This window comes from Camelus ferus, chromosome 1, assembly GCF_009834535.1.
Source record: "Camelus ferus isolate YT-003-E chromosome 1, BCGSAC_Cfer_1.0, whole genome shotgun sequence".
Classification (NCBI taxonomy): Eukaryota; Metazoa; Chordata; class Mammalia; order Artiodactyla; family Camelidae; genus Camelus; species Camelus ferus.
In genome coordinates this window covers 119758492-119782158 of record NC_045696.1, presented here as the reverse complement: position 1 = coordinate 119782158, position 23667 = coordinate 119758492, and the positions used below count along the sequence as shown (strand labels likewise).

The following is a 23667-nucleotide window of genomic DNA, read 5'->3' as shown; positions in this document are numbered from 1 at the left end:
TTAAAATCAGGAACTTGGAGGGAGAGGGTAGAGCTCAGTGGTAGAGTGCGTGCTTAGCATGTACAAGGTCCTGGGTTCAGTCTCCAGCACCTCCGTTAAATACAATAAATAAATAAGCCTGATTACCTCCCCCCACCCAGATAAAACAAAACAAAATAAAGTCACCAGTTACTTCCTTAAAGAAATGAAAATAATAAGGTCAGGAACTCTATGTAAACAAATGAAAACCAGTAACAGCCTTGTTCTACAGCGATGTTCCGGTGGAGGCAAAGACGAGCACTGAACCCTTTAACCAACCTGGACCAGATTGTCTGCGGGAGGCTTTTTCCCCCCAAGTTGGAGTGTTTGGATCGTTTGCAGCTCATTTGCACTCAATATGTTGGAAATGCTTTGAGATCTGCCCACATTCTGTCAGCCCTGAGGGAGAGGGAGGGAAAGGCACGTGGGAAGTAAAGGAGGCTTCCTTTGACAGGAGGGAGAGAAAGACTCAGAACGCACCTGCCTTTGTCCCCTGCCCAGGGCTCTCCAGGTGACCCCAGACCGGGGACACCGGCACCACCGTCCCCTGGGAGCTTGTTAGGCAGTGCGTGTTCTATGGCCCGACCCAGACCTGCTGAGTTGAACCTTCTGGGCGTGGGGCCCAGAGGGTCTGTATTCAAGCCCTCCAGGTGACTCAGTGTCCCGCCCATGTTGGAGAGCCCCTGCTCCGGTCTGACCACCCAGACTCCCCCTTGGGCTGCTTTGAGTTTTTGTTTAGTTCTGCTGCAGCTGCACAGAAGACACCACAGTGGTCTTTGAGGGTCTGACTGATCGGTTACCCTTGTCTTCAATGTGTGCTGGGAGGGCCGGAGCCGGAGGTGGGAGACCCAGTCTCCAGTCTGTTCTCACTGCTGACTAGCCCCGGAGTGCTTCCTCACCATGAAAATGGAACTTCGCCATCTGCTTCCTCTGCTTTATATGACAGGAAGAGGAAGGGAAATAGTGGATGTAAAAGTGGCTCGAAAACATTCACAAGTAACAAAGTGCAACGTGGCAGCCAGATAAAAATGTGTCCGTGTGGATCCTTTACCTCCCCCAGAAGCCCCCGCGAAGTAGTGCTGTAGTCAGCATGGCTGGCGGCGTCACTCTGCACGCCCAGCCCCGTCCGTGGGCGCATAGTGGCAGCAGACACCGCACATGCAGGACTGGAGATGTGGAAGTGCGCTAGGTCCGGGAGCACAAGCGAATAAAAAATAGCTTCCATGAGACCCAGGTCTTTAAGATCAAATGTTTCCTGGGTTTTTCACTGTAGAAGAGATAGGCAAAGTGTTAGAAATGGCCGGGAGAAGGAAAGGAGGGGGAAACCACGCACTTAACTGCTCAAGAACCACCTGCAGTCATGGTGCTTGGGGCCGAGCCCTCCCAGGTTGGTGGTTCTCAGTTTTCCCACAGGGCGGCAGCAGTGAGCCGGAGGCGAACAGAGCCTGCGTCCCTTAAATACCCGGGCACTTCGGGGGCAAGTTTCGTCTTCAGTTGTGAAGACAATTTCCCATTCAAAGAAGAGGAAGATGGCATATTTAAGCTCAAGTGTCATGGTCCTTGGAGCGCCCATTCAGTGTCTTAAGAGAAATTACTGGGGTCTACAGAAAGGGGCCCCCATCAGAGCCCTGGTCTACAGTCACACTGCTGTGAAGATAATAGCTGGAATTTTTCTAAAGGAAAAATCACGGCCTGCAGTTCCTGGTCATTTACTCAGCTCAGCCTTGAACCTCAGCATCACCCTGAGCTGCCACCCCACGGGTGCTTCCCCCTGGCACGACCCCAGGGGCATCGAAGCCTGGATGGTGGACGTTCGCTCGGAGCTGTTGGAGCTACAGCGCTGTGGGGCTTTACATCATACCAGGCTGGGTCGTGGACCAGCTCACTTTAGCATCAACAGGGGCAGAGGCGGAGAACAGGAGGCTTTCTGGGAGATGAAGGTCTCCTTGGAGTCTCTGTAAATTCAGGTTACGTAAATTAGACGGAGCTAGGAGCTATTTCTCCTCCTCATGTAAAAGGGTTTAGACAAGAAAATCACAAAATCCTTGAGGTCAGGTTTAAAACTATTTGGAACTTGGAAGGTGGGGATGTAACTCCATGGTAGGGCATGTGCTTAGCATGCACGAGGTCCTGGGCTCAATACCCAGTGCCTCCATTAAAAAAAAAAACTGTTTGAAACTTCACAGCGTTTTTCTGGGCATCCTGTCAGATACATGGAGAAACGGATACCATGCTTACTGCTGATCACTTAGCCGCTCCCTCAGCTCTGCTGCACGGATTGTGACGTTTCCTCTGCCGACCAACTTATCCTGCCTCCTTTCCCAGTCACGGGGCTGTTATTCTCCCTGACAAGTAAGGAGTGACAAGATCTTTTATTAAAAAGATCAGTAGGTCTATATATAAAATGTTAAATGTATCTACTTGCCTCTGAAATTATCTTATTAAGAATACCTTAATAACAATCCTTTCATTTTATTGCAGAAGACACTACTGTAATAGCCCAGCTAGGAAGGAAACACAGCTGACTAGCAAGCTGAATCATTTAGCAAGATGGAAATAAAGAAGTTCCTTGTGTGCGAAAATATCTAGTGATTGACATGTTACCAAATTTCCACAAAATAGATTTCCACGTAATTTAGACTTTGATTTCTTTTCCTCACAGATCACAAGAACCTTCCTGATCAGGATTAGGTTGGGAGGTGGGGAGGACATTTTTCATTATGGAATGAGCAGCGGAGGCTTCCATAAGGCCAGTAAAAGACCAGGATGCTTATGTGAAGGTGGTGCCCAGCAGCGCTCCCCCAGCGGCACCCCCCCAGCGGCGCCCCCCCAGCGGCGCTCCCCCAGCAGCCCTCTGCCAGCAGCGCTCTCCCAGCCGTACCCGGCTCCCTGTCGGTCCTGGAAGCCCTTGGCTTTCACTCTGCATGCCATGGGGAGTCACTGGAAGATTCTGAGCGAGATTCTTGACTGGCTCAGGCTTTACCTGGATCTCACAGGCTGCTGCTCCAAGGAGATGAGGCTGGAAGAGGGTGGGGCCATGCAGGGGGTGCGAGGAGGCCCGTAAGGGGCCCCCTCTCTCTCTGACTTCACCTTCTGCCGCCGTCCCTGGTCCCTGGGCTCCGGCCCACCACTCTCCTTGCTGTATCTGGAACCACCCCAAAGGCTTCCACTCGAGCCTTTCGCCCGAGCAGTCCTCTGCCCGGAGCCTCTTCCCCAGGCGTCCACGGGCCTCCTCTCCCTCCTCCTTCAGACCCCACCTTCTCTCTCCCGAGCCCTTCCTGGCCACACTGTTTAAAATCAGTCCCCACCCACGCCAGGCCCCTCCATCTCTCTCTCTCCTCCTGATTTCCGTCTGACATCCTAGTACAGGTCTTACCCACCTCACCATGGGGCTAAGTCCCAGTAAACTATCCTAAGTTGAAACTGTCCTATGTCAGAATGCACTTCATCCCCCTTACCTGCCGAGCATCGCAGCCCAGCCTCGCCCACCTCACGCGTGCTCGGAACACTTACACTAGCTGACAGCGGGGTAAAACCCTCTAACACAAGGCCTCTTTTATAGCAGAGGGTTGAACTTCTCATGTAGGTTATGAATACTGAGCTGAGAGTGAAACAGAGAACGTGTTTGGGTCCAGGTGGTCGTACATGTCCTGGTGGTTCGCCCTCGTGACCGCGTGGCTGCCGGGACCGGAGGCTGCCGCTGCCCAGGCTGGGAGAAGGGGTGGTCCTGCATGTCCAGCCCAAGGGAAGGTCCAGATGCTAAATTCTGAGCAGTTTCCACTGAATACCGATTGCTTTTGCACCATTGTCACGTCGAACCACCCTAAGAGGGGACCGTCTATAGCTGATTGCGTCAGTTTCCCCGTTCGTCTGGCGGGGGATGGGGGTGGGGATTCCACTCGCAAGGGCTGGGCGCCCTTCGCTGCTGCATCCCTGGCAGCCTGCACCCAGAGTCGGATGCACAAGGGCTTCCTGGCTCTGTCGTCTCCCGGCCCCCATCTCAGGGGCGCTAGGAAGCAGGATGTGGAAACACATGTCCACCTTCCTGTTGGGCCCTCCCTGGAGTGCAGTCTCACAGTCAGGTGCCCTCCATGGGCAGGAGGTCCATAGCTCCCTTTTCAGCCAGGGCACACACCTCAAGTCACTGTTTTGTCTATGGTCCAGGCCCTGGCCAGCCCTCCGGGAGGGTCCATGTTGCTGGATTTCCAAGATCCCCTGACTTCCGGGGCCCTGTCGCTCGCGGGCAGCCCCCTCCCCACTCCTGAGCCGGAGCCAGCACACTGCCACCTGTCCTTCCATTCCTGATGCCTGAGACCAGCCCTCCAAAGCCCCCTCCTCTGCCTGGGCTGATCTTTCCCGAGAGAGACCCTGTGTGGGGCCCATGCAGAGGGAAAACCAGAGTCTGCAAATTCAGCTAAAATGCCTGCTATTTCCCCGCTCTTTGGCGGCGAGGGCAAACTGTGGTGCCTATTTTTATTACAGTGCCTCACTCTCTCCTCCCTCGTTAAGCTTGCTGCTTTCCAGCGTGAATACCTAGCTCAAGTCGGCCTGGCCTCCTATTACGGCCCTGCCTCCGTTCCCGCAGGAATGACTGTCACTCACAGCTCCCCTCCCAGGCTCCTTTTGTAAATAATCTAAATTTATTTTCTCAAAATAGAAAGAAAGGTGATACCTTGCTGGTTCTGCGATTTCCTTGTGTTGCTTGATGGCACGGCCCTGAGATGTAAACAGACATAAACCAGTGGCGTGCAGTTCTTATCGGAGAAAGGAGGACACTGGCCTCCACTCCCAGCTCGGGGACCTCCCGACCTGCCTGCCCCGGGCCCTGGTCCAGCTGCTGCCCCACCACCACCCCGGCCCTGTTTCCTCAGCTCTGCATGAGGCCACGGCCTTACACTTTAGAGATTTTGTGACTGTGACTTTGAAGATGAACATTTTCCCCGCAAACCTCCCTGCGCCCCCATTGTCATCATTCTGAAACCAGAGATGGAAAGGAAAACGTATTTTGAGACTTTTTTAAGAGCTTATTCCTTGCTGGTCTTCAGAGGCCAAATCCAGATAAAAAAGCTTATCAATTATATTTTTGTTCCTGCTCCAAAACTCGTGACCAGTCACTCAAAGGCCCCTTGTTCTCATTTTCACTCACTGTTTACAGCGTCCCCGAGGAATGGGGGCACATCCTGGGGCCCAGTATTCAGATGGTACCTTTATTCCCTGGGGAAAAGGAATAGCGTGAGACGGGGCAGAGTGGGGACGGGAGGGCACCACTTATTCTGAGAAGGATCTGAATTTGCAAGGCCTCACAGAGCATCTCAGGTCCGCAATCAGTTGCTGAAAATCATTATGATTGCTTTTGTTTTGGGAAGCTTTGCATGCAGACTGCAGCGGCCCAGAGTGTCTGTGTTGAAATGCACACACAGGGGTTCTGAGTCAGACTTGGGCAGGGTGCATTTTCTCTGTAAAGAAGCAGGAATATGTTCTTCCATTTGTCTCTGGTGTCTTGCCACTTAATTGGACTCCTGGGTGGTTGCTCAGCCACAGGAATTCTCCACAGGGCAGGGGCCTGGGCATGGCACACCACCTGCCAAATCTGTGTGCTGGGGAGGGGCTTCAGCTCGGAGGCCAGGCTGATTTTAAAGGAACTGGACTGTTCACTCTAAAACACCTAGTAACACATAACTATTAGAAATTAAAATTCCAGGGGGGCAGGTACAGCTCAGTGGTAGAGCACGTGCTTAGCATGCACGAGGTCCTGGGTTCAATCCCCAGCACCTCCATTAAATAAAGGAACAAACAAACAAACCTAATTACCTCCCCTCCCCCAAAGAAATTAAAATTCCTATTCTTGGGAAAAAGAGGCACCTGGATGTGTCATTGTAAGTGACATGATTTACTTCTAGTCTCTTATAGTAGGAGCTACAATTGAGTTTACTTTCTGGAAAATCCGAGTTTACTTTCTAGAAAATTGCATTTCATTGCTGCAAAAGGATTTTTATTTCCAAACGACTGCTCCGAGTGTGCATTTTGGAGTCACAGAGACAGAGGTTGAGGAGGTGGTGGTGTGCAGTGGCAATCCTCAAATTCAAGGAGGGAGCAGGGAGTCCCGCGTTGATGGGGAGACTCCTTTCTAACTGTCCACAAACTGGCGTTTACGTAGAAGTCAGCAGTTGCTCTGCACTAAGTTAAAGAGCGCTGTGCTGGGTAAAGGGCGGCTTGCCCCCAAGATTCGTCACTAACCAGAGACACGCCGGGGGAGTTGTGGTTGATTCACCGGGTTTTTGTGGCCAGGACAGCCGAGCTGTATTATTAGGGTCACATAATTCCAGCTGCAGCATGTTTGTGTGTAGAGAGGGCAGTGCTGGGAGGTGGGCTGTGTCACAGGATCATGTAAAACCATCATTAGTACTGCCTGAATCTTAAGCTGCTGGAAGAGTGGGCAGTGACACACTGCTGTCCTGCTGGGAGGAGAATCGTGGCAGACGCTGGGTCTGTTTTAGAAATGTGCTGAAACCAGACTGTTAGCACAGTGAGCCATTTTAGACGTACCTGGCTGCGTGTTTGGAGAGAACACAGATCTTTCTATTAGGAAGGGTAAACAAGCTCTCTGAGCTGCAGAGTCACTGCGGGTGAGTTTCCTCACTGGATTGTTGAAGCCCAGCTGCGAAAGTTCACCCCTGGATTCAGGTGGGATTCAGCTGTTTTCTCCTCGCCCCATTCCCTTCTAGGTTTTCGGTCTGCATCATGTCTGGAGCCAGCCGGCCGCTGGCGCTTCTCCTCTGCGGCTGCTATGTGGCCGCCCTGGGGGTCCACACCGGTGAGCACTGCCCGGCCGAGCATCACCAGGCCGACCAGTACGTGGCTGCCGTGTACGAGCACCGGTCCATCCTGAGCCCGAACCCACTGGACCTCATCAGCCGCAGGCAGGCCTTGGAGCTCATGAACCAGAACCTTGATGTATACGAACAGCAAGTGATGGCTGCAGGCCCAAAAGGCAAGATACGCTCCCGGGTCAGGGTGGCTGGTCCGCAGAACAGGGCAGATTGCTCGTTAGCCCCCATCGGTGGTTCCCGCAGCCCCTTTGGAAAATCAGCTGATAAGCTAAGTGGAATTAGTCAGCTGGCTGAGTCCTGCTACTCAGAGGGTGGTCCGCGGACCAGCCGCAGCAGTTGCCCCTGCCCTAGAGATGGAAGAAGTGAGAATTGGGGCCCTGCCCTAGAGCTGCTGATTCAGACTCCACACTTTAGCAAGGCCCCCCTGATGATGCTCCCCCTCCAGTCCCAGAAGCCTGTGGCAGACCCCTGTTCTCACGCCGGCTGTGTGGAGGAGTGGCCTGGCCGCTAAGAAACAAATGTGGGGGCCAGGCTCCCACGCCTGCCATCGTCTGGGCTGCAGGCTGAGCTTTGGGATTTTTCAAGGCTCCCCAGTGGATTCTGATGTGCAGAAAAGTCTGAGAGCCCCAGGCTTGACGGCCTCTCATGCCCTCGGAGGCCCTCGGAGTTTACCTGGGGTAGTAAGCATCCCCGGAGCTGCAGTTTGCTGCCCCCCGATTACACAGGACTCCTTTCTGGTCTCTGTGCCAGACCAGAGCAGTCTGAGAACTCAGCCCACACAGACCGAGGGCACCAGTGCCAGCCTCTCCTGCCAGGAAGAGTGGTGCAGACCCGGTGGTGTCAGTGCCCAAAGTTACTGTAGGAAGGTGACCTGCTGGGAGGAAGTCTGGCCTTTAACCCTTGTGGCGGTGGGGACCAGCCCACTGTCTGGACAGGAGGCACTCTCTGCGCCCTGTGTCTGCGAGTTCAGAGGACAGTCGCATCCTGCCAGCAAGTCCCGCCCAAACAGCCCCCGACTCTGTTCAGGGCGGTCAGGACTCCCTGGACGGCCACTGCCCACCACTCCAGTTTAGGGTCTAGCCTGTGGGACATACTTACATAACACACTAATGTTGGAAGGGCGCCCAAAGGCCTGGCCCACCGTCTTCTGATGGGCGACACTCTTGTCCCCAGCCTGCCATCCAGCTGCTCCTGAGAGCTTCCAGTGGCCCTGGACACGCTGCCTCCCAGGTCCACACGCTCCACTTGAGGGCAGTGGGAACTTATGGAAAAGGCTTCTTTTCTGTGAGCAACAGCCTCCCTCTGACTGTCACCCACTGTCCCATCCTCTGGGCCAAACAGAGCAGACCGAGTCCCTCCGCACGCATGCCGTCTTCCCCAGATCTGAGGGCGCTGTGGTGGCACCCGTCACCAGCTGTATCCCCCTGTCCTTCCCATGGCCACTGAGAGATGCTGTTCTCACCCTGCCACCAAAGACCTTCCAGGTCACGTGTGGGCCCTGAGCTCCTGCAGCCCTCCCGGCCTGTCCGCCGAGGGCGGAGGAGACTGCCTCTGTGGTGCCAGGTGCTGCCCCCAGATAGCTTTTGACAACCACGTCTGGTTGGGACTCACAAAGCGCTTGCTGTCGGCCCAGGCTCCAGAGCCCTTTCCACACAGACACACATTGCCACGGCTGTCCCATCCTTGTGAGGTTAACTTCTCTAACCCGAGAGCAGGCGCCATGTGCGTGCTGTTAAATTTCATCAGTCCCGCCCACCGGGCTCTGTGGGCACCTTCACCATCGTCCACACCTCTGGAAACACCTCTTTTGTATCCGCTCTGACATCAGCATAAAAACACTCCAGGCTGCGTCCCCTCAGCCCTCCTCCTGACGCAGATCTGCTCCAGGGTGTTCTCTGCACGGAGGTGCTTGCTTGCACGGCCCTGACACCTCACCCCTCTACTCTCCATCCTGTCCTGAAGATGGTGCTAAGGCATGTGGCGGATGCCTCACTGAAACCCAGGAACTGTGGCCACACTGTCCCCCTGCGTTTTAGTCACCCGCCCCCAAGTGAAACATACCACGGGTTTTCCTTGAACCCACGCTGACTGCGGGCATCACCCCTTCCGTGTCTGTGGTCCAGGAGCAGGGGTGGAGCTGCTGATCTGGGCATTTCTAGGGCTCGCAGATATCCCACTCCGCTCTGTGGTTGCGTGTGTTGAAGCAACCTCGAAGACAGGCGCTCCGAGCGTGTGTCAGAGTTTTACATCAAACTGCCTACAAGGGTGTTGGCTCCTGAGCAAGCCAGTTAAATCGTTTTAGTTCTCTCTTGATGGGAAGAGAAGGACTCTAGCTTAACGATACTAGGCTGGTCGGTCACCCGGGCTGACCTCCTAATCCCCAGGAATTTTTTATCTCATTGATGTCCATCAGCAAATTGCTCAACCCTTCATCAGGAACGTGAGTTCCTTCCTAGAAAGGACAGGTAATCGCGTCAGACCCGAAGCTCTGCCCCAGCTCGGGCTTGGTTCCTCACTCCTGGCAGATGCGTGTCCAGGAGACGCAATTTCATTTTCACTGTTAACCCAATACATATACATAACTGTTACTATCCCTAAGAAACCATTCATCGCTCTCAAAGTTTTTTTTAATCAAGGAAAATATTTGTCAAAGCATAATTTTCAAAAAGTTAAAAACATGTATCCTATACTCTCAAGTGTAGGTTGGTCTTGTGCCAGAGCTTTTATTTAGCCCATTAATTAACGAAGGAACCAGGAAGATGGTAAAGCTCATTCACAAGGGGATTTGAGGAACAGGAGTGTATCCGTCAGTCAAGTGAATGTTGAAATGGATCTGCTAATAGACACAAAACTGGCTAATGTTCTACAGGCCATAAAATTGTCTTTAGGGTGATCTTTTATTAAATAGTAAAGTCAAACAGTGGTACATTCACTGGATAAACAACCCTTGAGTGAGCTTGTTAATCAGAACCCCAGTATCTCTTGGAAAGCATACATTTTTCAACTTTCTGTATTCCCAGGTTTGTGCTGATTTTTCATTATAACATGCAGTAAGACGACTGGCCTCACATTCTGCTGGAGGGCGTGTACGTTGCTGTAAGCCTTCTGGAAAGCTATTTGGCAACGTTATGTTAAGAACTTAAAATTTCTCATGCCCTTGACCCAGGACTTTCTCTGATGAGGCTTTATTCTAAAGACATAAGGGAGCGCCAGTCAAAGATTTGTGTACATCACTCGTTCAGGAAGTGTTTTGAGCACCTGTACACAGGCAGTCAGCACAGTTTTCTTTTTATTACCAAAAAAATTGGGAACAATTCAAATGTCCGACAATAGAGGATAAACTGGTGTCCTCTTAACTGTAACCCACAAATGCTATTTCTTATCTTTGGAGTCTTAATGTTCTGGAGTGAGAGAGTCAAGGTGGAAAACCACACATTTGTTATGGTCTCAATTATACACACACCTATAGAGAGAGAGAGAAAAATAAAAATCACCAATATATTAACAATACGCATCTTCATGATACACAATTATGAACTCCTCCTTTAAATTTTCTGTTTTCCAGATTTTTCTGCAATTAAACTTTTGAAGCTTTTATAACCAGGGGAAAAAATGATAAGAGTTTGCAGAGCATTCCAGAAATAAGTGACTCAAATTGCCTGTTATTTTAGATCACTCATCCTGCCCTGCCTGCCTCCTCCACCTCTCCATTGATAATGTTCCAGGGGTGATATTCCAGGCTTGACGCTTTGAGCCTTGTCAGCCCAGAGCGGCAGGAGGGCGCGGCCGGGCACTGCCCCGTGCGGCTAGGGTTCTTAGTTTGCTGCTGCCATCACGGGGAGCCCGGGGTGTCTCCAGGTCTGGGAGGAGGACCAGGGTTGGTCAGGATTGCGATGGGAGCCTCCTCACTCCCAGCTGGAGAAACACCACTTGGATCAGGTCCTGGTTTCTGTGCTGAAATCAACGCACTGACTTTCACCCACCAGCCCGGTGGGTCCCAGCCTTGGCTGCACGTTAGGGTCACGTGGGGAGCTTCACACAAACTCTGTTTCCGGGACCCCACCCACAGTCTGTTGAAGCAGATTTTTTAGCGAGGGGGTCCCAGCATCACCCCTAAACAGAGTGTTTTTTTTTTTCAGAAGTCCCCTGTCTGGTTTAGATGCATAGTGAAAATTGAAAACCACTGGACTCCAGGCAGCACGTCTGCTAATGAGCCCCAGATTCAAAGTCCTTTAGAGTCGCTGCCACCCCCTCACCTCCTGTCCCACTGCATCCCAACAAACCCCCCCCCCGACTCCTGCCCCTCCCACCAGGCTCACTCATCCCTTCCTCCCTGACGAGCCCAGATACAGTCAGTGCTGGTTCCTGGGGGACTTGGTCTGTTCCCTCGGAGTCAGGCCGAGTGAGTCAGCTCCCCCAGGGCCGAGATCCCTGCCGAGTCCAAACTCCACCTTTTCACCTCTGCTTCCTGGGTCAGGGCTACTGCTGGATGGCTGTCGGGTGAGTGAGGGAGTAACTCCCATTGTCTGACCACAGACTGTCCGCTGGTGTTTGACTTACAGGGCGCACAGATCATAGTGTTCCCAGAAGACGGGATTCACGGATTCAACTTCACAAGAACCTCCATTTACCCATTTTTGGACTTCATGCCATCTCCCCACTTGATCGGATGGAACCCATGCCTGGAGCCCCACCGATTCAATGACACGGAGGTACATGAGGGGACCAGCCTTCCTCCACCACCTGCTCTGAAGGCATGCAGAGGTGAACCATGCCACTCGCCAAAAGCCAAGACATGCTGAATGAGACTGGGAGGCGACCTTAGGGTCCTACAAATCACACCCAGGCCTCATGTGCTCCACAGGCACTTCCTTTTAAAAGATATTTTTTCCCTTTAAAAGATTTTGATTTCAATTTAGATGCCCACTAGCAGAGCAAAAGTGCCTTTTTCCCCATCCTTTGGTCGATGCAAGATGGAATTCTAAATTTTTGCCAGTCTTATGAAGGTGAAAAATGACACCTTATTTTAATTTGCATCTGCTTGTCACTCATGAACTTGAGCATCCTCTCAAATGTTTGTGGGCCATTTGTCTTTGTTCTGTGAATCACCTGTTTGTACCCTTTGCACACTTTCAGGACTGGTTATTTTTTTCTTATTGATTTGGGTTAGCTGTTTACATATTATGGATACACCACAGGTACTCTTCTATTTTACAATTATAAGCAGAAGGCAGGGTTTAAAAATTCTGTCTATTTATACTTTTTCCCTGCCAGGTCCTCCAGCGTCTGAGTTGTATGGCTCTCAAGGGAGAGATGTTCCTGGTGGCCAATCTTGGGACCAAGCAACCTTGTCACAGCAGGGACCCAGGGTGCCCAAATGATGGAAGGTACCAGTTCAACACCAACATTGTGTTCAGCAGTAACGGGACCCTGGTTGACCGCTACCGCAAACACAACCTCTACTTCGAGGCGGCATTTGACACCCCCCTCGAGGTGGACCACATCATCTTCGACACCCCCTTTGCTGGCAAGTTTGGCGTCTTCACTTGCTTTGACATCCTGTTCTTTGAACCTGCCGCCAGGCTGCTCAGGGACCCTGAGGTGAAGCACGTGGTGTACCCGACCGCCTGGATGAACCAGCTCCCGCTCTTGGCGGCTGTGCAGATCCAGAGGGGCTTCGCCACTGCCTTTGGCATCAACCTCCTGGCCGCCAACATCCACCACCCGTCTCTAGGGATGACCGGAAGCGGCATACACGCCCCTCGGAAGTCTTTCTGGCACCATGACATGGAGAGCCCCGAAGGCCACCTTATAGTTGCCCCGGTGGCCAAAAACCCACTGGGTCTCGTTGGTGCAGCGAATGCCACAGGTAAAACAGACCCAGCCCACGGTAAGTTTTTAAAGATCTTGGCAGCTGGTCTGTACTCTGAGAAGGACGCTCAGGATGTCCACTGCAACGGAGCCACCGGATGGGACACGAGCACTCCTGCCACCTTCTACTCTGAGATGATGTATGACAATTTCACCCTGGTCCCTGTCTGGGGAAAGGAGGGCCACCTCCGAGTCTGCGCCAATGGCCTTTGCTGTCAGTTACTCTACCAGAGGCCCACTCTGTCCAAAGAGCTGTATGCCCTGGGGGTCTTCGACGGTCTTCACACCGTGCACGGTACTTACTACGTGCAGGCTTGCGCCCTGGTCAAGTGCGGGGGGCTCGGCTTTGACACCTGTGGTCAGGAGATCACGGAGGCCGCGGGGATGTTTGAGTTTCACCTGTGGGGGAACTTCAGCACCCCCTATGTCTTCCCGATGCTGCTGACCTCAGGGATGACCCTGGAAACCCCTGACCAGCTTGGCTGGGAGAGCGATCACTACTTCCTGACGAAGCGGGGCCTGTCCTCTGGTCTGGTGACGGCTGCTCTGTACGGGCGGGTGTACGAGAGGGACTAGGAGGGTGCGGGGTGGGCTCTGGCCAACGCGGGGGCCGCCCCCTGCGTGGGCACAGGCCGAAGTCCGGGGCACGTGGGCCACCTCTCCCCGCCCCGGAGTCCCTCCTGGGCGCCATAGGAAGAAGCAGGGAAACAGACTTCACCAGTGTCTCTTCCTCTTAAATACAAATTAGCAAGACACCTCTGGCATTTTTCTACTTGCATTTCCACTTTCCAAGCCACATCTTCCTCCGGTAGGGCTTTCATTACACAATTGTTATAAGAACTCAAACAAAAATAAATGTCAGTTTACACAGCCCCTCCCCCAACACTGACGAGGTATCTGACCAACCCAGGGTGTCAGCTGCTGGTGGGGTTCCAGGTGGAAAGTTGGTGTGTTCCCCGGGGCTGGTGTGGCTGGTGGCTCCACGGCGACCGGGCAGAGCCCTGTGCGGGGTCAGTGCCGTGCGGGGGCTGCCGTGCCCTGTGGAGCTTGGCTTAGGGCTCTTCTTTGAGAAGCTGACTGAGGTTGTGGTGTTGCTGCCGCCCACTGGCCTGAGTTCACAGTTCGCTTTCCAAAACCGAGAAGGGCTGACAGCGGCATGTCTGCCTGTCAGCAGGTTATTGGTCGGTGTCTTACGTACTTTCAGACTTGGTCAGTCTTGTACAAGTCGACTTTATGGAAGACACAAAGAGAAGTTGGCGAAAACTCTGGCTGCACTGACTTGGGGGAAATGCCAACTCATTAGCAAGATTGGTACTGCTGAAAAGGAGAATGCTGGCGTGGGGACATCTGCAGAGAACGCCAGGCTCAAACGAGATTCATTAAATATACTTAGCCTCGCTGATACTTAACAGGAAAATGATGAGGGTCAGCCTGCATTTGAGAAAGGAACTCAATTCTCTGGTCCAAGAACTGGTCCAGGATTCCTGCAGTCTAAACAAGAAGAGATGGCAGACATGCTAATAGTGCTCAGGATCCTGGAAGAGGTCACACAAGCCCCAGGGAACACACCAACATTCCCCTCCACTCAGGCATCCATTTCAAAGGATCAGCACCTGAGCAGCACTGAAGCCAGTGGCAGCAGGGCCAGCCCCTCCTTTAATCAGAGTTCCTCCAACTTCACATTCTGTGCCCAACAGTCAGCTCCCCCATGGTCAACTTCTCTCTTCAAATATATATTATAATTCTTAGATCACACCACGAAATGACCTCTTCCTTTATTCCGCAAATGCTCGGTTGTGTCCTCTAGCGGTGAAAGCAGGGTGGTGAGTGAGGGGAATCTCACTTAGCTCGAATATTCCCCGGGCCTCGTTTCTCAAGACGGTGTTCTAGCTGTGCTGCACCATCCATAGACGTGAGCTGTAAAAGCTGCTCTGGGCATGCATGGACACATGTATCTGGACCTTCTTTTCCCTTCAGTAAAATCCTGGGCACGGGATATCTTGTTGGTGCAGGATTTGTAGGGTTAAATTCATTTTTCCAACATGTTTGTACCATTAAAAATTCTCATCATTGATATAAGAGCACCTGTTTCTCAATATCAAGCAGAATACACAGCAGTCTTCTCCTGGCTGTCGTGTGTCCAGATGTTGCTGGAAGCTGGCCTAAATATGTTCTTTGGGTTTTCTTGTGTTTTCCTAAACAAAATGTTGCCCATTGAGTCAGCAGTCAGAGCTCATTAGGACTCAACGTGAGAAACGTGTCCCACCCGCACAGTGGGAGGCCAGGGGCGCTGTTTCGTGGCTCTAAGAAGGGAGCTCAAGGCGCCAGCAGAAATGAGTTGACCTGTTGTCTCCATAACCTTTGGCTACTCATTTACATTGTCTGTTTTTTTACATTTAGAGTTGGCAAGCTTGTACCCAAAATTGGCACCAGTTGTTTATACTTAGATTAATATGTTTCAAAAATAATGTTTATTTTGATTCAAATCACATAATATATAATTCAATCTAGTAACCATTTGAAAGGCTGCAGCTGAGATAGCAACACACGGTCGGGACGGGAAGCTTCTGACCCTGCCTTCAACCGTGGGTATTTTGAATAAAGAGCTAAACAAGAATCACACACACACAAAAGAAAAATAAATGTCAGTTTGTATTTCACACGCCCACAAAACCAGGGCGGCGTTTGCGGGGGGTGTTTTCCTTATTCTTGGCGACCTAGTGACCCCCAGGATGTCTAGGAATTTCACAAGCCTCAAACATTTTCTAGGGTAAGAAACAAAGTCTCAAAGCAGAAGCCACTTTAGAAAAGGCCGCCCTGGGGACCTTTCCATCGCAGTCGGCCAGAATCCATCCAGAGGGACTGGTAACACTGGCATCCCAAGGTCACTTTTAAAAATAGAAGGGGAACTGTTCTTACATCTGCTCCTCTGTCAGTAAACGGAAAGTGCCAGGCGGGACTCAGGAAGACTGGAAAGAAAGGGTGCCAGGCCCTGGAGAGAGAGGCTGGGGAAAGTGCCGTGGAGACGGCCACGACAGGAACAAATGAGTAACAGGGTTCCTCGTGCACCGCGGGTCTCATCCAGGGATCCCTGACACCCTCATAAATCACACTCGCCTGGGGCAAGAGCCTTCTCTTGCCCAGCTGTGCAGGCAGGAACAATGCTGCAGGCTCGCCCCAGTCCGCCTCAGGGCCCTCTCTGCACATAGGTTGCGGGAGCCACCGAGGACGTGGGCCCACTCCTGTCTTCCATTTACTCACTCAACAGGTGCCTCTGGAGAGGCCCCCGGGGACAGAGCGAGGACCTCCCGCAATATCAGCTGCAGATGCAAAATCATTCCATGTGCAAAGACCTTTTTTTAGGCCACTGGTTTCTGTATCATTTTTCTCCAACGTTTCAGTCACTTTGACTCTATGCCCAGTAACTGTGGCAGGTCATTTAAAATTTTTTTTTTTCCTTTTTATTGAAATGTAACCTATCATGCAGGTCATTTTTAAAGCAGATCATTTTTAGAGAATGGATAGTTAGCGTTCTATGATTTTCCTCTCCAATGTTGACTCTTTATTTTTATCTCCTTTTTAAAAACAGTATGTGCATATAGATTAAATTACCCAAAGTAAAAAATGAAATTCTTTCCCCATCTCCTATCCTCTCCACCCCCAGGGTAGCCTTCCAGACCCTTTTCTGGCTTTTAGGCAGGATAATAAAGAGCAGAGATCCTAGAGTCAGGCAGTACCAGGTTTACTTTCCTGGCCTCCCAGTTTCCCCTTCACTGTGGACCTCAGCCTGTGCATTTGAACCTCGCTGTGTGCCAGTTTTCTCATGCATGTTGAATCAATCAGCCACGTGGGAAAGAAGCAAAGACACACTGACTCACTGCCCTGCTCACAAAGGCCTGGCCTGAGTCACTCATGCCTTCCGGGAATTCTGAGGAACAGCTCAGGATTCCCGAGGAAGCCCTGGGAAGCCTCCCCTCCGGGCCGGGAAGGGACCTCTCCCCCAGATGCCAGCGCAGCCCTGCCGGGAGGCTCCGGATGTGGCTGTCCCCGCCGCCCACGCCGCCGCCCTGCCCTCAGCCCCAGGGAAGCAGAAATTATCTCAGAAATGCACAGCACTGCTTCCTGCCAAGATGATTCATTTTCATCAGCCAGAGAGAGAGGCCAGGCCTAAATACAGACTTGTGGAGTAACCTCACCCCATAAACATTTATGAAGCACCTGCTGGATGCATATCCTGCCCTTCTGAGCAGAGCACCAAGACTTTCCCTGAGCTATCTTCTTCTGACAGTTTAGAACTAATTACCCAAGAGGTAGAAACAAGAGGGACAAGAAATAATGATTTTTACAAGAAAAAGTAATAGTTGCCAGGGGGAGGGTGTAGCTCAGTGGTAGAGCGCATGCTTAGCACGCACAAGGTCCTGGGTTCAGTCCCCAGCACCTCCATTAAAAAAGTAATAATAAATCTAATTAACCCCCCTGCAAAAAAAAAACAAAAGTAAACTTTAAAAAGTAGTAGTTGCCAGACGACAGAACAAAGTGGAAGGCAGGAGGAAATGAGTAGAATAAATGATTTTTAGGGAAAAAAAAACCCACCTGTGACTAATGGCTGTGACATGCTTTCGTCAGCTGTGATCCTGAAATTCAGGCAGCAAACGGTGATCCTCACCGTAACAGAGAGGCAGGAAGTCACATGTGTTTCTGTGGCCTCAGGCTGGGGGAGGTGGCGGGTCCGTGTGGTCTCTCATGCAGGTGCGGCCGTGCCCGTCTGCGTTTCCTCGTGGGGGATGTGAGAGGCACCTGGAGCCTCAAAAGCCCTGTTCTCTTAGAGAAGCTGAAGCCACCGCCCCCCGAGGGGAGGGCCAGCCGGCAGCCCACCGCCCCGGGAAGCCCGCCTGGGCCGGCGCTGACCCACAGGTGGGCCTGCTCCGTGGTCCGTGGCCCCCAGCGTGGCATCACACGTGAGGCCAGAGCAGGCACGTGGCCCAGGCCCAGCCAGGCCGAGGGCTGGCTGTAGCCACGAGGTGGCGGGGCCCGGAAGCCCTGCCCAGAGAGGGCCGTGCCATTCAGAATGGCTTCAAGCCGTTACCCACTCAGTGAGCAAATGCTTTCTCCACAAAGTGGATTTGTACATGACACTTTAGTTTAACTAGCATGAAGCGTGCAGGAAGGCCCGGATTTAAAACAAAAGGCTGACATGACGTGAATCTGTGAGCCAGACTGCTGTGGGGGCTTCGGTCTTGGAGTGCCTGTTCCCACAGGACAGATTACCCCAAACTTAGTGGCTCCAAACGGCCGTGAGTGCCCCTAACTCGCAGAGTCACTGAGGGTCGGGAGTCTGGGGGCGGCTGAGCTGGGCGGTCCCGGCCCAGAGTCTCTCGCGAGGCTGCCGTCCGGGTGTCGGCGGAGCTGCAGTCAGCGGGGGCTTCATCGGAGGTGGAGGATTTTACAGTGATCACAGCCCCAAAGATGTGCTGCCCTCCTCTCCCCCAGCACCTCGGAACGTGACCTTATTTGGAAGTGGGGTCTTGGGGGTTGTGATTAAGATGCAAGTTAAGATGAGGTCATATTAGAGGAGGGTGGGCCCTCAGGTCCCCCATGACTGGTGTCCTCGGAGAAGATGACGTTCAGACAGACACACCCACAGGGAGAAGATGGCCAGGGGATAACAGAGGCAGAGATGGAGGGGATGCGCCCAGGAGCCCGGGAACACCTGAGGCGGGCTTGCTGGCAAACTCCCAGGAGCTGGAAGAGTCCGGGAAGTAGTGTCCCCTACAGGTCTCCCTTTGACCCTGGACTTCCAGCCTCCAGAACTGTGGGACAGTAAATTTCTGTGTTTTAAGCCCCCAGTTGGCGGTACTTTGCTGTGACGTCCTGGGACACGGAGACAGAGGCTCCCTTCCATGATGGCTTGGTCACGGGGCTGGTGAACTGGTGCCGGCTGCTGGCAGGGGGCTCTGTCTTCCACCACGTAGACCTTTCAAAGGGCCATCCGGGCATCCTCATGACGTGGCAGCCAGCTTTCCTTGGAGCAAAGGATCCGAGAGAGAACAGGGTGCAAGCCACAGTGTCTTCTATGACTCAGCCTCCACACGCAAGATACCGGGTTTCCTAGGTCAGCGCCTCCCAAACTGGGAGGGGATGCCAGGCAGAGACGCGGGGAGCTGAGAATCCCAGGGACCACCTTGGAGACTGGCTGCCACCCCCTTGATCCAACTCCCGTCTCCCCTGTTGCTCACCTTCCCGAAGTTCACTGCCGGCACACCCCGCCCCTGCCTGCACCAGCTCTCACAGCGAGTCCAGCCGTGGCCAGACCCTCGTGGCCAAGCACAGTCTGGCCTCGGAGCTGTTGTCTTTGCTTGAAACGGCCTCTTCTGATAGGGAAGCTTGTCCATCCTCTGATGTCCTCTCCATCACCAGCACTCTGAATCCTCTCCCACCCAACTGGCTGTTCCCTCCCACAGCCCCACCTCGCTGGGCCGTGATGTTTATTCAGGTCCTAATGTGAGCCACACCTGGGGTGAGCGACAGCTCTGGGCTGGATGTGGCACCCGAAAGCCTCCTGCAGCCTTCTCCACCAGCCCCAAAGTAGGTTGGGTACGGCCATCTCGCAGTTGAAGAAACCAGCACAGACTGTGTCAGCCAGTTGTCCTAATGTGCAAACTAGCGCTGATGCTGGGATTCACACCTTCTTCTCTGACTCCGCGGAGACCCACCATCTGAGCACAGAGCCGGTGCGCTGTTCGTCTTTGTATCTGTAGCTCCCAGCACAGCACCCTTGGCTTAGAAAATCTTTGTCTGATGCATATTGATTGATGAGTGAATGAGTGAAAAATTATTACTGGGGAGTAGGTTCTTGTCTCATCGCAGAAAGAATTCGCAGATGAGACACGGAGGTCAAGAAAGTAAAGTGAGGACTTACTAAGGGATGGATAGCACACTCTCCAGGGGAGGGCGGGCAGGCTCAGTTTCTTTGACAAGCTGGTTACACTGGGTGTAAAACTGAATGGGCAGAATGTTCACTGGGGACAGAGGGGTTTCGGGTCGTATTCCCTTCCCAGCTCCACCTTCCTGAGGGAAGGAGGGATTTTTGTCCTTATTTAGTCTGGATGGGAGGTATCTTGGCACTAGTACATGATGGGCACTTCTCATCTGCAAAGCTCATTTTATTGAAATGAGGGCATAATGAGCAAAAGGTTATATTTCGATACTGGATATTTGTCACCCCAGAAGGGTGATTTTTTTTCTAATTGAAGTATAGTCAGTTTATGAGGTGTTAATTTCTGGTGTACAGCATAGTGATTCAGTTACACATGTATATCCTTTTCATATTCTTTTTCATTATTGGCTATTCCAAGGTATTGAATATAGTTTCCTATGCTATACAGTAGGAAATTGCTGTTTATCTGTTTTATATATAGTAATTAGTATCTGCAAATCCTGAACTCCCAATTTATCCCTCCGCACTCCCCTTCCCCCTCTCATAACCACAGGTTTGTTTTCTATGTCTGTGAGTCTGTTTCTGTTTGATAAATAAGTTCATTTGTGTCATTTTTTTTAGATTCCACATATGAGTAATATCATATGATATTTTTCTTTGTCTTTCTGGCTTACTTCACCTAGTATGATGATCTCCTGGTCCATCCATGTTGCTGCAAATGGCATGCTTTTTTTTTTTATATAACCGAGTAGTATTCCATGGTATAAAATATTCCACATCTTCTTTATCTAGTCATCTATTGATGGATATTTAGGTTGTTTCCGTGGCTTGGCTATTGTAAATATTACTGCTATAAACATTGGGGTGCATGTGTCTTCAAGTTAGATTTTCCTCTGGATATGAAGCCTAGGAGTGGGATTGCTGGATCATATGGTAACTGTATTTTTAGGTTTTTTTTAAGGAACCTCCATACCTTCTCCAGAGTGGCTGCACCAATTTGCATCCTATCAACAGTGTAGGATGGTTCCTTTTTCTCCGCACCCTCTCCAGCATTTATTGTTTGTAGACATTTGAATGATGGCCATTCTGACTGGTGTGAGGTGATACCTCCGAAATGTGATTTCTTCTAAGTCTGGAGGTTCCTGCTTTTCTTGGTCTGCCCAAGGACCCCCATGGTTTCCTGCCCCGTGGCCTGTGGCCCCCTTTCCCTGCTCATATCCAGCTATCTGCCTGCTCTAACATTCCCCCCTCAAGGACTCTGGGCCCTTAAAATCTTTTGAGGGCAAAGAGTCAATGGCCCTTCTTCTGCACGTGCTTCAAGCTGAGCAGGGGAGCTGCTGCCTGTCGGAGGTGGGGTCTCAGGGTTGTTGCTGTGGCGAGGATGGAGGAGGGCGGGTGGGAGGAGGCCGAGCCTTGTCCAGTAGAGTCTGACAGTCATCATCTTCAGGTGGGATGGGCTGACATCCCCGGTGTTGCATCATCTGGAGTTGGGAGTGTTCTGAAGCTGTGGGGTTTTTCTCCTTGGTGCCTCAGAAATTCTGGTACAGCAGCTGTAATTGGGAGAGACTGAAATACATCTGAGTATAGTTATTAGCTATATTAAACATTATTGTTCTGAGTGTTGTCTGGTCCCTATGCTGGACTCCTCTTGCGTGTAGTTACCTAACATTATGCTTTCATTGCGGGCTTTGGGGTCATTTATTTCAGTCACAGGTTTTTCTCCTGGATAGTGGCATCCCCCACGTCTTGGGTATTGACAGTCTGGTTGGTGTCTGTCACTCACTGTGGTCACTAAAAATTAGAGTGTGATGGCAGAATGTTGTATTTTCCATCCTAATTTTTGTCCCAGATGCGAGTGCTGGTAAAACAGAGTCTGGCTTTGCCCCGAAGCTGAAATACCCTTCCCTCTGATCTGGGATAGGGTGTCTGGTTCCGAGGGTCTGGCCTCCCAGGGGCCCTGCCCTAGTTCCCCTTTCCTCACCGCCCTGGCTGGTACATGGGGGCCCAGCGTGTTTTGTGTTAGCCCCATCAGCCCCCCAAGGAGGCGGGCAGTCCTAGAAGACGTAGGTCCCCTAGGGGAGGCGTGGCTGTGGGGCAGGCCAGCGGTCAGATGACTTTGGCAGTGATATTCGTGGTGCCAGGTAGTGGACACGTGTAAGCTGGAGCTGTGGCGACATGAGTGATAAAGAGGACTGCAAGGATGGGTGTGGTTACGGGAGACATGACCTCACGAAGCAGGAGAGCAGAGACACGGAGAGCACAGGAGAGCAGAGACACGGAGAGCGTACTGGACAGGGAGGGAACTGGCGCCCGGAAGGGAAGTTATTAGCTTCCTTTAAGGTGATATTTACAGGAGAGACAAACTTTTTGCCTTCTTGGGATTCCCTGATCCCAGACCTGTGGATCTATACGTTTTTCAATTTCTGGGAGAATATTTTGGGCTGGACTGTCCATGTTTTGTATAATGCATGGTCTAGCCAAAAGGAGGCCTTGGTTTTGATTTTCAGGGAGAGTAAGAGTGACCCCAAGACTGAGAGAAAACCTCTTCCCAGTAATGGGCCTGGGCTCTCAGGCACGACAGGGAACTTGTGAGTTACAGGGGTCTTTCCCCAGGTGCCAGCGAGAGGCGTGGTGAGATGTTCCACCTCTGGCCTTCCTTCTGCCCCAGTAACAGCGCAGTTTCAGGGACAGTGTGAGAAGTCAGGACAGAGTAAGTGGCTCCCGTGTCCACTAGAAACTGGGTGAGTTTACCTGCCGCGCCAGTAGTCACCCGTGGTTCCTCCCGTGCGATGATGCCTGTCTTCTCAGGAGCCTCGGGAGGTCCCGGGTCCCGTCAGTCAAGCACTGCCATGACTGGCGTGGGGGAGTTTCCTCCCTTCGGAGCTGAGGGCTCTCGCTCATCCAGTGGCCCATCTCTTTACAGAGTGGCCGTGGCCACGGCGTCTTGGGTGGAGGCTGAGCATGCATCGGTTTCCTGGGCATTCCTGGCTCCACAGCTGAAGTAGGCTCCCTTTCCTGGTGGGGGTCTCCTGGGAGAACCCAGCAGGGCCCTGCGGGGCCGTCCCAGGACAGGCCCCTCCCCCATCCTCAGCTCCTCTCTGAAGGACCCAGATAAGAGTCAGATGCTAAACCCACCACCAAGTGGGAGAAATTTACTCGATGATCATGAGCACATGGCCCCCAGACCTGGCGCCTAAGGATTGAGCATCATTGACCGATCAGAATTGTGCACAGCTGGTCACAGACCCCCAGGATGGCCCTCCCTCACCAGAACCTTTAAAAGGCTCAGCTGAAACCCCTCGAGTAGGGGGCGGGTTTTGGGCATGAGCCACCTGTTCTCCTTGCTTCCGCCCAGCAGTGAAGATTTCTCTGCTCCAAACTCTGGCGTTTCGGTTTGCTTGGCCTCACCGTGTGTGGGGCACACGGACTCGTGTCGGGAACAGTTTCGGGGGAGCCAGCGGGGATCCTGTGCCCGGGCAGGGTCGGCCCCTGGCCGGGGGCAGCCCCTCCCCGGGTCCCAGCAGCGGCCCGGGCTCACGTCGCTCCCGGAAGCAGAAGGGACCCTCCCTGAGGTCAAGGCCGCCCTGGGACAAGGCTGTTTGGAGCCGAGAACCTTCCGGAGCTGCGTCCACACTGCGGGGGTGAGTGTCTCCGGCTCGCGCGGGCGGGGAACCCTGCCCACTCCATCTGGGCTCGGTCCCTCCGGGAAGGGAGCCGCCCCGGGCTCATCGTGAGCTCCCCCCAGGTCCCTGCCCCTCCGAGGGCCGGGCCCACCTGTCTGGAGGCCTCGTCTGGAGATGGAAGTGGACTTTTTAGGCGACACCTCCTCTGCGGCCTGTGTGACCAAACCTTACCTGCTGTTTGTGTGTGTGTGTCTGGCTTTGGGGTGAGCCACTCCGGTTGTGTAGGATGGAAGATTGTCCCCACTCCACCCAGGCTCCTTCCCTCCCGGAAAGTGGGTCATTCTGGGCTCACTGGGAGCCACGCTGGGTCCGTTCTCTTTCGGGATCA

The 23667-nt window shown here is 52.6% G+C and overlaps 1 protein-coding gene across 1 annotated transcript in view; it reads left to right on the top strand.

Moving 5' to 3' along the window:
- The window catches only part of BTD (biotinidase), a 28705-nt gene extending 13910 nt beyond the window's left edge, over nucleotides 1-14795 (top strand). The window contains exons 2-4 of the mRNA XM_032489244.1: nucleotides 6744-7032; nucleotides 11420-11560; nucleotides 12123-14795. Of these exons, the coding sequence (XP_032345135.1) occupies nucleotides 6744-7032; nucleotides 11420-11560; nucleotides 12123-13295 (1603 nt within the window). The 3' untranslated portion in view covers nucleotides 13296-14795. The remainder of the gene's footprint in view (nucleotides 1-6743; nucleotides 7033-11419; nucleotides 11561-12122) is intronic.
- The last annotated feature ends 8872 nt before the right edge of the window (nucleotides 14796-23667 follow it).